The sequence below is a fragment of the Heptranchias perlo genome, chromosome 23 (genome assembly GCF_035084215.1).
Source record: "Heptranchias perlo isolate sHepPer1 chromosome 23, sHepPer1.hap1, whole genome shotgun sequence".
Lineage (NCBI taxonomy): Eukaryota > Metazoa > Chordata > Chondrichthyes > Hexanchiformes > Hexanchidae > Heptranchias > Heptranchias perlo.
In genome coordinates this window covers 11,973,585-11,985,668 of record NC_090347.1, presented here as the reverse complement: position 1 = coordinate 11,985,668, position 12,084 = coordinate 11,973,585, and the positions used below count along the sequence as shown (strand labels likewise).

General features: G+C 45.6%; 1 protein-coding gene across 1 annotated transcript in view; it reads left to right on the top strand.

The window, feature by feature from the left end:
• Nucleotides 1-12,084, top strand: part of LOC137341448 (dynein axonemal heavy chain 17-like) — a 574,489-nt gene that overhangs the window by 166,625 nt on the left and 395,780 nt on the right. Inside the window, exon 20 of the mRNA XM_068004561.1 lies at nt 2,289-2,458. Within this exon, the coding sequence (XP_067860662.1) occupies nt 2,289-2,458 (170 nt within the window). The remainder of the gene's footprint in view (nt 1-2,288; nt 2,459-12,084) is intronic.

Sequence of the window (12,084 nt, the reverse complement as noted above, 5' to 3'; positions counted from 1 at the left end):
TAAGTGGATGGCAATAAAAGGGAAGAGGGTAATATATGGTACTGAAGAATTGCAGCTACGAGGAGAGATTGGATTGGCTGGGGTTGTTTTCCTTGGAGCAGAGGAGGCTGAGGGGAGACTTGATTGAGGTGTATAAAATGAGGGGCTCAGATAGAGTAGACAGGAAGTACCTGTTTCCCCTAGCAGAGAGTTCAAGAACTAGAGGATATTGATTTAAGCTGATTGGCGGAAGGATTAGAGGAGACATGAGGAAAAGCTTTTTTACCCAGAGGGTGGTGGGTGTATGGAATTCGCTGCCTGAATTGGTGGTAGAGGCAGGGACCCTCAACTCTCTTAAAAAGTTCCTGGGCCTGCACCTAAAGTGCTGTAAGCTGCAGGGCAATGGACCGGCTGCTGGAAGGTGGGATTAGAATGGGCACCTGGTTGTTCTTCGAGCCGGCGCGGACACGATGGGCCGAATGGTCCCCTTCCGTGCTGTATCTTTTTCTATGGTTCTATGGAAATAGATGGCAATGAAAGCAGGAATGGATGCAGTGAAGGGAAGAGGGCAGAAGTCGAGTGCACTGCTTAGGTGTGGGGGAGGAAGGCGAATGCCAGCATTAACTGAGAGAGTAGGGAAGGAGAGTGCCAGCAATAACTGGGAGGGGGAGAGAGAAAGACTGCTAGCAAGAACTGTATAGGGAAAGAAAAAGAGTGCCAGCTTAAATAGGGGCAAGGGAAAGAAGTGTTCCCATTTGAACTGGATTTGTGGAGAAGAGGGCCATTATGAATTAAGGGGTTAGAGGGAGGACAGTGTCAGTCTGATTGGGTGGAGGTGGAAAAAAATTGCAGGTTGAATTGAGTGAAGAGAGGAATAAGAGTGCCAGTGTGAACTGAAGGGGTTGGAGGAAGAAAGTGTGTTTCTGTGAGAAGTTGGATGGGATACCTGGATGGGAATTTCCGTTGAGCTACTCCTGCTTCACTATCGTAACTTTGTTGGAAATGCGGTGGAAATGCCATTTACATGCATAAATGGGGTTTTAACTGCTCTTCCAGCGAAGTTACGGCAGTGGACTTGGAGCAGCTGAGGAAATTCCTGGCCCTTATCTATGTGAATTGGGTCCAGAGTGGGTGGAGTGCAATTGTGAAATATGTGGAGGGGGCTGGATGTGGGAGAGTAATTGTTGGAGTAATCTTTCGGTAAGTAATGGTCTGGATGATCTGCTGGCAATCCAGATATCACTTTGATTTTTCCTTTTTTTGGATTAAAAGTCTTATCAATTATGAAATATAAACATGCTTAATTTTTAATGAAAAAGTTGAACATTTTCTGTGTCTTCAATATTTGCATTTTCCCCTTCAATACAAATGAAGGAATGTTGGGTATATCCACAGCTTAAGTTACAAAGCTCATGTAACTATTTATTTTCATGCCGTGGACATATAATCAGTGATGATCTTAGGTTGTCAGCTTTTTGGGGCTGTTGGTCAGTTTTTGCTAATTTTCCAGATTGGCATGTATGCAGTTTCTAGTCGACATGGACCTACAGCACAAACTGCCCTTAATTTAGTATGGTTACGAGTAAGCAGTAATGTTTCTGATGCGCCATGCCTTGACACATACCAAGAGTGCATCTGATCTGAGAGGAAAGGAGAGGTAGCAAGTGAGACCTGGGTCAAAGATCACAAAAGATTTTCCAGGGCTGATGTTCACACATACTTCATCATTTGAAAAAGTATTCCTGTTTTAAGCACAGCTATCAATGCTGATCTGATGAGTTCAGACACCATAAGGAATAATCAGCATAGAGTTAGAAGAGGTAACTAAATAAGAGGATAAAGAATATCCATTAGCTACAATTTTAGGTTGCTTGTGCATGCCCACTTAATTGAGACTACAGAATTTCGTTTATAGAATATTAGTTTGGATTTTAATTTAAATCCAAGAGATGAAATAGCAATGTATTAACCCATTGTGACACTTGATCCCCCTGTGGCTTTATATACTTCAATAAATATAGAGGCTGGGAAGTTCCTCCAAGCTGCTCCTGCTCCGCCAGTGTTACTTTGCCGGAATTGTGGTAGAAACCCAAAAGTGTTTAAAAGGAGTATCCGCCACACTTCTGGTGAAGTAATGCTGGCGGACCAAGACATTTCCTGGCCAGAGTCTTTAGTCCAAGGCTATACCGTAAGTGTTTTAAAATCTGGTATTTGCTTTTAATTAATGCACTTCATTCACAATTTTAGCATGTATTTGGTATCTATTGCAAAGTGTTTATAAATATATGTATTGGATATGTTTTCTTTAGATTGACTCCTATGAAAAATTATATGAAGAGGTATTAAAGTTTGAGACCATAAAGATATTAGATTCTTGGTTTAAAATTGATTGCAGACCTTTCAGGCATGCACTTCTGAACCTCATCAAACGCTGGAGCCTTTTGTTCAAGCAGTACCTTATCGACCATGTAACCAGCAGGTAATACTGAGTACCGTAGGTAATTGGGAATGTAACATAAAGTGGATCATTCACTGGTGTCAGTTAAATGTTTCATTTCTATAACAGATATGGGAATCCCTTTTTTATATAAGATATGTGGATTTTGTATTAATTATGATTCTGAAAAATAAGAAGGCTGCTTTAACACGTTTTTAATGACTTTTGAGCGACCTTTCATCTGTACGGTGTTGAATGACTGTCGTCTCGAAAATTCCATCAACAGGGATTGACTTTTAAGTATAGGGGTGCCTTAGTTTCATGAAATCTATGAAAAAGGTCTGAATATTTATTGCCATAGTTTCTTACAAATTGCTGTATAGAAAGAGGATCTACTCTTATCTCATCAATTCTGTACAACAGGTTGTAATTGTTGTTCTGTTTTTGCAAAATGACTGAACAGCAGAAGCAAAAGAATAGTTTTGATTGTGCAATCACATCATGAGATTAAATTTGTGTGCTGGGTAGCATAGTTATACGCACACACACACACACACACACACCGGAGTGGCCTCTCCATCCACCAGTTCATGCTGGCATGAGGCCTAAACCAAATATGGGTTCAGGCCTCATTTGCGCAAATAGGCGCCTGCCTGCAGCTCGCCAGTTGGTTTATGGTGGGAAATTAGCCCGCAGGATGTGGAGTTTGGGTAGGGAGGGCAACTTCTTGCTCCCATCTGCACTACTTATTGTCCCTTCTAACTTAGTGTCATCTGCAAACGTGATTATATAACTCTCTATTCTTTCATCAAAGTCATTAATAAATATGGCGAATGTTAAGAGGATGGATGTTCATATTTTATAAGTTACTCCTCAAAATAATAGGGTTCACAGCATTACAGGTCGACATTCACAGATTTATTAAGCATATGATAACTATTATTGACAATAATTAATCATAAATTTAACAGCAGCCCTCCCAGCAAAACCTTGCGAGTTTTTAACCAGAAAATCCACACAAGTTAACAGCGAAGTTATCGGCTGATCAGACCTCATCAAATTCGGAGGTCCCTCTCCCAGCAACTATCTTTTTATATTGTTTTTTTCCCAATCCTGTTATGTTTTAGTATTACCTAATGTCCCTTTCATATCCGCCGTCAGTGATTTCAGTTTTACACATCCTGATTAATCTATCAGTTACAGAAATCCATGAACGAATGAAGGCATTCTAACACTCTTGTGCGCATGTTACTTTTCCATCATCCTAGGACGTTTTCCTTTCAACAAATGTTGCTTTCCAGAGTTGCCTTCGCATACAGCCGTTTATGTATCAGTGCAACTCCTATCAACTTTACAGACACCTAACCATATCTCCCCTGTATCCCTATGAAGTTAAAAGACGAATAATCTACAAAATGGCATTCCCTGTTACCTTCAACTCGCACCTACAAACTCCCAGAGTCTTGTTACAGGATCTGTCCATATCAAAGCAACAATCAAACTGATAGTGAGATTAGTTCCAATTGAAAAGTTACTGGACACAGTTAAATTAATATAAAGAGAAATCAATAGCAGTCCCATTTAATTAACCCTTCGTTAACAGTGAAATATTTAGGCCCCAGAACAGATCCCTAGGGAACACTACTTGTCACATCCCGCCAATCAGTGTACCTACTCTTTATCCCAACTCTCTGTCTCCTACCTCCCAACCAATTTCCAACTCAAGTCAAAAACTTTCTCCAATATTGCGTGCTCTCATTTTTGCTAATAATCTCTTGTGTGGAACCTTATCGAATGCCATCTGGAATCCATATAGATAACATCCACAGACACTCTCTTATCCACTTTATTATGACCTCCTCAAAAAATTCAACTGGATTAGTCAGACATGGCTTACCCTTAACAAAGCTATGTTGGCTTTCTCTGATCAGCTCATATTTGTTCAAATGGTCAGTCACTCTATCCCGAGTGACAGATTCTAATAGCTCCCCCACAATTGACATTAAACTGACAGGCCTGTAGTTCTCTGGTTTCTCTCTCCCACCCTTCTTAAATAATGGAGTGACATTAGCAAATTTCCAATTTAATGGTACAATTCCCGAATCAAGAGAGCTTTGAAAGATTATGACAATGCTTCTGCAATTCCATCACCTACTTCTTTCAAAACCTTGGGGTGGGAACGATCAGATCATGGAGATTTATCTAGCTTAAGTCCCGTTATTTTCCCCATTACCATTTTGTTACTTATATTGAATCCAGTAAGTTACTCCCCTTCATTTATTTTTCATTTCCCTTTAATCACTGGTATTTCATCCTCTTCTGTGAAAAGAGATGCAAAGTACTTGTTTAATAATCTGCCATCACCTTGCTATCTATTACAGTATCACCAGCTTTTGTCTTTAATGGGCCCTTATCTCCCTTAGCCATTTTTTACTCTTAATATATTTATGAATACTTTTACTACTAGCCTTTACATTACTTGCAAGTTTTTTTCATATTCCCTTTTTGCAGCTCTTTATATTTTATTTGTGTCCCTTTGTTCCTTTCCGTATTTCTCCCAGTCTGACGGATTACCACTTTTCTTGGTATTTGCGCAAGCCATTTCCTTTAGTTTTATACTCTGTCGTACCTCATATGTTGACCGTGGTTGCTTGACTTATACAAGTGGAACTTTTGCTCTTTAGGGGTATGTATTGGTCTTGTATTGTACTAAATATTTCTTTGAATACCTCCCATTGTTTTTGTGTAGGTTTACCTGTTAACTGCTCAACCCAGTTTAATGTGTTCAGCTTACGTCTCATTCCTTCAAAGTCAGCCTTACTTAAGTTTAAAAGCTTGGTTTGTGTATTATCTTTCTCCTTCTCGGACTTAATGTCAAACTCTATCACGTTATGGTCACTGTTTGCAAGATGATGTTATGGTCACTGTTTGCAAGATGATGTTACAGTACGTACTGATATGCGATGTTCAGTTTTTACCTCTAACGAGGACTTCAGGAACCATCAGTGCTACTATTTATCTATCCCACGATTTTCTATTTGCTGGCAGACTCGCATTTTCTGTTGGCGCTTCTCTAGGTCAGAGTGAACTGACCTAGTGAACGGAGTGGAAGCTGCATCCAACACCAACCCATATTTTAGTGACCAGTAGAGCCTGCAGGGTTTACAGCAGTGGAGATTGGTTTTACCGTCCACTGCTTATAGCGGGTAAATCGTGTTAACACCAACGCATCCATTGTGAGCAGTGGTGACTGCACTGGCATATGATAGCAAATGGGATAATGAATATCCAGAGTAATTATAAATCATTACATCAAGAGGAAGCATCATCTAAATGCCGTCACTCCTTACAACATTTACAATTGCATTGCTGAATGGAGTTTTTATTCTGTTTTCACATCGTTTTTTTTCCAGTGATGTTCGTTGTAGAGCATAGGTACGTTAGCATAGTGGTTATGTTGCTGGACTAGTAATCCAGAGGCCTGGTCTAATAACCTGAGTCAGGAGCCACCACGGCAGTTGGGGAATTTAAATTCAATTAATTAAATAAAAATCTGGAATAAAAAAAACTAATATCAGTAATGGTGGCCATGAAACTACCGGATTGGTAAAAACTCATGTGGTTCACTAATGTCCTTTAGGGAAGGAAACCTGCCGTCCTTAGCCGGTCTGGCCTATATGTGACTCCAGACCCACAGCAATGTGTTTGATTCTTAATCGCCCTCTGAAATGGCCTAGCACGCCACTCAGTTGTAAAATCTCGCTACAGAAAGTCATAATAAAAATAAAACCGGATGGACCACTCAGCATTGGAATACTAGGCACCGGACATGACAAAGGCAAACCAAGCTCAGTCAACCCTGAAAGTCTTCGTCACTGCCATCTGGGGACTTGTGCCAAAATTGGGAGAGCTGTCCCACAGACTAGTCAAGCAACAGCCCGACAGCCATACCCACAGAATTGTACCTTTCAGCTAACGTTCCAGACTCTTCCATCACCATCCCTGGGTATGTCCTGTCCCACCGGCATGACAGACCCACCAGAGGTGGCGGTATAGTGGTATACAGTCAGGAGGGAGTGCTCAACATTGACTCCTGACTCCATGAAATCTCATGGCATCAGGTCAAACATAGGCAAGGAAGCCTCCTGCTGATTACCACCTACCGATTACCACCTACCATCCTCCCTCAGCTGATGAATCAGTTCTCCTCCATGTTGAGCACCACTTGGAGGAAGCACTGAGGGTAGCAAGGGCAAAAAATGGTACTCTGGGTGGGGGACTTCAATGTCCATCACCAAGAGTGGCTCGGTAGCAACACTACTGACCGAGCTGGCCGAGTCCTGAAGGACATAGCTGCCAGACTGGGCCTGCGGCAGGTGGTGAGCGAACAAACACAAGGGAAAAACCTACTTGACCTCGTCCTCACCAATCCACCTGTCGCAGATGCATCTGTCCATGACAATATTGGTAGGAGTGACCACTGCACAGTCCTTGTGGAGACAAAGTCCCGTCTTCACACTGAGGACACCATCCAACATGTGTGGCATTCCCACCATGCTAAATGTGATAGATTCAGAACAAATCTAGCAGCTCAAAACTGGGCATCCATGAGGCATTGAGGACCATCAGCAGCAGCAGAATTGTATTCCAGCACAATCTGTAACCTCATGCCAGGCCACAATCATGGCCTGGCATATTCCTCACTCTACCATTACCAACAAGCCAGGGGATCCATCCTGGTTCAATGAGGAATGTAGAAGAGCATGCCAGGAGCAGCACCAGGCGTACCTAAAAATGAGGTGCCAACCTGGTGAAGCTACAACACAGGACTATATACATGTTGTTTCCGTTGTTTAACATGCTATAGACAGAGCTAAGCGATTCCACAACCAACGGATCAGATCAAAGCTCTGCAGTCCTGCCATATCCAGTCGTGAATGGTGGTGGACAATTAAACAACTAATGAGAGGAGGAGGCTCCGTGAACATCCCCATCCTTAATGATGGCAGAGCCCAGCACAAGAGTACAAAAGACAAGGCTGAAACGTTTGCAACCATCTTCAGCCAGAAGTGCTGAGTGGATGATCCATCGCGGACTCCTCCCGATATCCCCACCATTACAGAAGCCAGTCTTCAGTCAATTTGATTCACTCCACGTGATATCAAGAAACGGCTGAGTGCACTGGATACAGCAAAGGCTATGGGCCTCGACAACATCCCGCTGTAGTGCTGAAGACTTGTGCTCCAGAACCAGCTGCGCCTCTAGCCAAACTGTTCCAGTACAGCTACAACACAGGCGTCTACTGACAATATGGAAAATTGTCCAGGTATGTCCTGTCCACAAAAAGCAGGACAAATTCCAATCCGGCCAATTACTGCCCCATCATTCTACTCTCAATCATCAGCAAAGTGATGGAAGGTGTTGTCGACAGTGCTATCAGTGGCACTTACTCACGAATAACCTGCTCACCGATGCTCAGTTTGGGTTCCGTCAGAACCACTCTGCTCCAGACCTTATTACAGCCTTGGTCCAAACATGGACAAAAGAGCTGAATTCCAGAGGTGAGGTGAGAGTGACTGCCTTTGACATCAAGGCAGCATTTGACCAAGTGTGGCATCAAGGAGCCCTAGTAAAATTGAAGTCAATGGGAATCAGGGGGAAAACTCTCCAGTCATACCTAGCACAAAGGAAGATGGTAGTGGTTGTTGGAGGTCAATCATCTCAGCCCCAGGACAATGCTGCAGGAGTTCCTCAGGGCAGTGTTCTAGGCCCAACCATAGGAACATAGGAACAGGAGTAGGCCATTCAGCCCCTCGTGCCTGCTCCGCCATTTGATAAGATCATGGCTGATCTGTGATCTAAGTCCATATACCTGCCTTTGGCCCATATCCCTTAATGCCAAAAAGCTATCTATCTCAGATTTAAATTTAGCAATTAAGCTAGCATCAATTGCCGTTTGCGGAAGAGAGTTCCAAACTTCTACTACCCTGAAAGGTCTGGCTTTAATTTTTAGACTGTGCCCCCTACTCCTAGAATCCCCAACCAGCAGAAATAGTTTCTCTCTATCCACCCTATCCATTCCCCTTAATATCTTATAAACTTCGATCAGATCACCCCTTAACCTTCTAAACTCGAGAGAATACAACCCCAATTTGTGTAATCTCTCCTCGTAACTTAACCCTTGAAGTCCGGGAATCATTCCAGTAAACCTACGCTGCACTCCCTCCAAGGCCAATATGTCCTTTGAAGGTGCGGTGCCCAGAACTGCTCACAGTACTCCAGGTGCGGTCCAACCAGGGTTTTTGTATAGCTTCAGCTGCTTCATCAATCACCTTCCCTCCATCATAAGGTCAGAAATGGGGATGTTTGCTGATGATTGTACAGTGTTCAGTTCCATTCGCAACCCCTCAGATAACGAAGCAGTCTGTGCCTGCGTGCAGCAAGACCTGGACAACATTCAGGCTTGGGCTGATAAGTGGCAAGAAACATTCGCGCCAGACAAGTGCCAGGCAATGACCATCTCCAACAAGAGAGAATCTAACCACCTCCCCTTGACATTCAATGGCATTACTATTGCTGAATCCCCCACCATCGACATCCTGGGGGTCACCATTGATCAGAAACTTAACTGGACCAGTCACATAAATACTGTGGCTATAAGAGCAAGCCAGAGGTTGGGTATTCTGCGGCGAGTGATTCACCTCCTGACTCCCCAAAGCCTTTCCACCATCTACAAGGCACAAGTCAGGAGTGTGATGGAATACTATCCACTTGCATGGATGAGTGCAGCTCCAACAACACTCAAGAAGCTCCACACCATCCAGGACAAAGCAGCCTGCTTAATTAGCACCCCATCCACCACCCTAAACATTCACTCCCTTCACCACCAGCGCACCGTGGCTGCAGTGTGTACCATCTACAGGATGCACTGCAGCAACTCGCCAAGGCTTCTTCGACAGCACCTCCGAAACCCGCGACCTCTACCACCTAGAAGGACAAGAGCAGCAGGTACATGGGAACAACACCACCTGCACATTCCCCTCCAAGTCACACACCATCCCGACTTGGAAATATATTGCCGTTCCTTCATAGTCGCTGGGTCAAAATCCTGGAATTCCCTACCTAACAGCACTGTGGGAGAACCTTCACCACACACACTGCAGCGGTTTGAAGAAGGTGGCTCACCACCACCTTCTCAAGGGCAATTAGGGATGGGCAATAAATGCTGCCCTTGCCAGCGACGCCCACATCCCATGAGTGAATTTTAAAAAATCAATAACTAAGACATCAATCCCTTTGAGTCTCTGGGCATGAAATTCCTCGGATCAGTTCCTGTTCTGCTGGCGTTACTTTGCTGGAAGCACGGAAGAAATCCCATTTATGTGTTTAAGCAGTGTTTCTGTTGTACTTCTAGTGAAGTAACACCGGCGGGAAGGGAGCAGTTGTAAGGAATTTCCCAGCCCTTGTTGGCAGATGAAATTTAACACAGAGAAGTGTGAAGTGATTTATTTTGGTAGGAAGAATGAGGAGAGAAAATATAAACAAAATGGTGCAATTTTAAAGGGGGTGCCGGAATAGACACCTAGGGGTGTATTTACACAAGTCTTTGAAAGTGGCAGTTGAGAAGGCTGCTAAAAAAAGGCATATGGGATCCTTGGCTTTATAAATAGAGACATAGGGCCCGATTTTACCAGAGGTGCGGGTTCCCGGCGGATGGGCAAGCGCGCCCGGTGAAATTAATGGGTTTCCCGCGCGATCGCAGCAGGCAAACCACTAATTGGATTCACTTACCTGCTCCTCCGGGTTCCCCGCTGCTGATCTGCGCGTCGGGCGGGCTGTGCATGCGCAGTAAGATCTGTCAGCTGGAGGCGCTCTATTTAAAGGGGCAGTCCTCCACTGACAGATGCTGCAACAAATAGCAAAAATTACAGCATGGAGCAGCCCAGGGGGAAGGCTGCTCCCAGTTTAATGATGCCTCACCCCAGGTATCAATACATGGGGTGAGGAGGAGGGGGAGGACAGAGATCTTCCACCCGGCGGGCGGCAGGAAGCGGCCCGCCTCCGCCACCAGGAAGGCCTGGCTCGAGGTGGCAGAGGGGGTCACCTGCGCCACCAACATATCGCCCACCTGCACACAGTGCAGGAGGCGGTCCAATGACCTCAGTAGGTCAGCCAAAGTGAGTACACATAGTCTTTCCCCTACACTCCGTCTGCCACATCACTGCCCCCACCCCACATCTCCTTCGGCACTGCCAACACTACTCTGTCACATCACCCCTCATACCCACTCAAACCCCATCCTCATCTTACCTGCACCTACTCACCTCGCCAGTACTCACCCCGCCACTACCACGCAACCCAATCCTCATACAATCTCATGGCTCTATCCCATACTCACCCTCTCGTGCATCTCTCTCACGGCCAGCCTCACTCAACCTGCCACCACCTGTGCTGCAGCCACAGGGCATGCATCACATATGTGCAGTAGGCAGCGTAAGGCAAACGTGTCGTGAGCATGAAGGGGATGCACAAGGGTGTTTGAGGGTTTGTCATGGTTGTTACTTATATTGAATTTCAGAACAACTCACATCACACATTATATTGGCACCACCACTGCCATGTCTTCGCCAATCCTGTCTGGTTTGTGCAATACTGCCCGCTCCTGGGTATCACTGAGGACGCACAACTGATGCCACCCATTGTGTCACTGCAGAGTGGGTGTAGGTGTATTTGCAGGGCTTTTCTGCGCAGACGACTGAGAGACATCGGCGATGTCCCCGGTTGCACCCTGGAAGGCTGTGGAGAAGTTCGGGAGGGCAGTGGTGACTTTGACAGCGACAGGTAGGAAGATGGTGCACGGGCCAGCCAGGAGCAGTTCGGCATGAAAGAGGCTGCAGATGTCCACGGCTACATGTCGAGTGACTCTGAGCCTCCGTGTGCACTGCTGCTCAGAGAGGTGCAGGAGGCTGAACCTCGGTCTGTGGACCCTGTGGCGAGGGTAGTGCCCTCTGCGACGCATCTCTCTCTGCGATAGCCCTCCCTCCTGCTGTACAGGTGGATGTGTCACAGCACTCTGTTGTGGAGCTCCACGTGTCAGAGGCGGACGGAGTGGATGGCGAGGCTGGTGATGCTGTTCGCCCTCCGAGGATGTCAAGGCAGACCCCATATGGCAGGTGTCGGTCTGAGGGGTTGTGCATGGTCGAAAAGTGTGTCCTCGCACAGGGGTTGCGGTTCCACGTCGGTGAATCTTCTTGCTTGGAGGAGGGTGGTGGAGGGCAAGCGTTGCCTTATGTTACGGAGTGTCCTCCTGCGTTGGTGAAGGCTCTCCCCCCCCCACCTGTGGAATGCACCTTGGCAGCTGCCACAGGCTGCTGGCTGCAACACGTCCGTTTGGAGTGAGAGTGTTTCCCCCAGTATGGGAAACAGTCTCAGTTCAAGGTAAAATCCCACACTACCTAATAAAACAGCTCAATCAGATCAGTTAATGACCTGAAATAGCTAAATAAATACTCTCAAGTGGAACCCCGCTGGCTTTAATTGCCTGCGGGATTCCCACCAGCGGGGGCTGCGCGTGCATGCTGGCGCATCAGCGTGGAACCCGGAAGTGGGCGGGATCCGGTCGGGGTCCTCCATTTCGCGATTTTCGAGGCCCCCCCCGCCGAGAACGC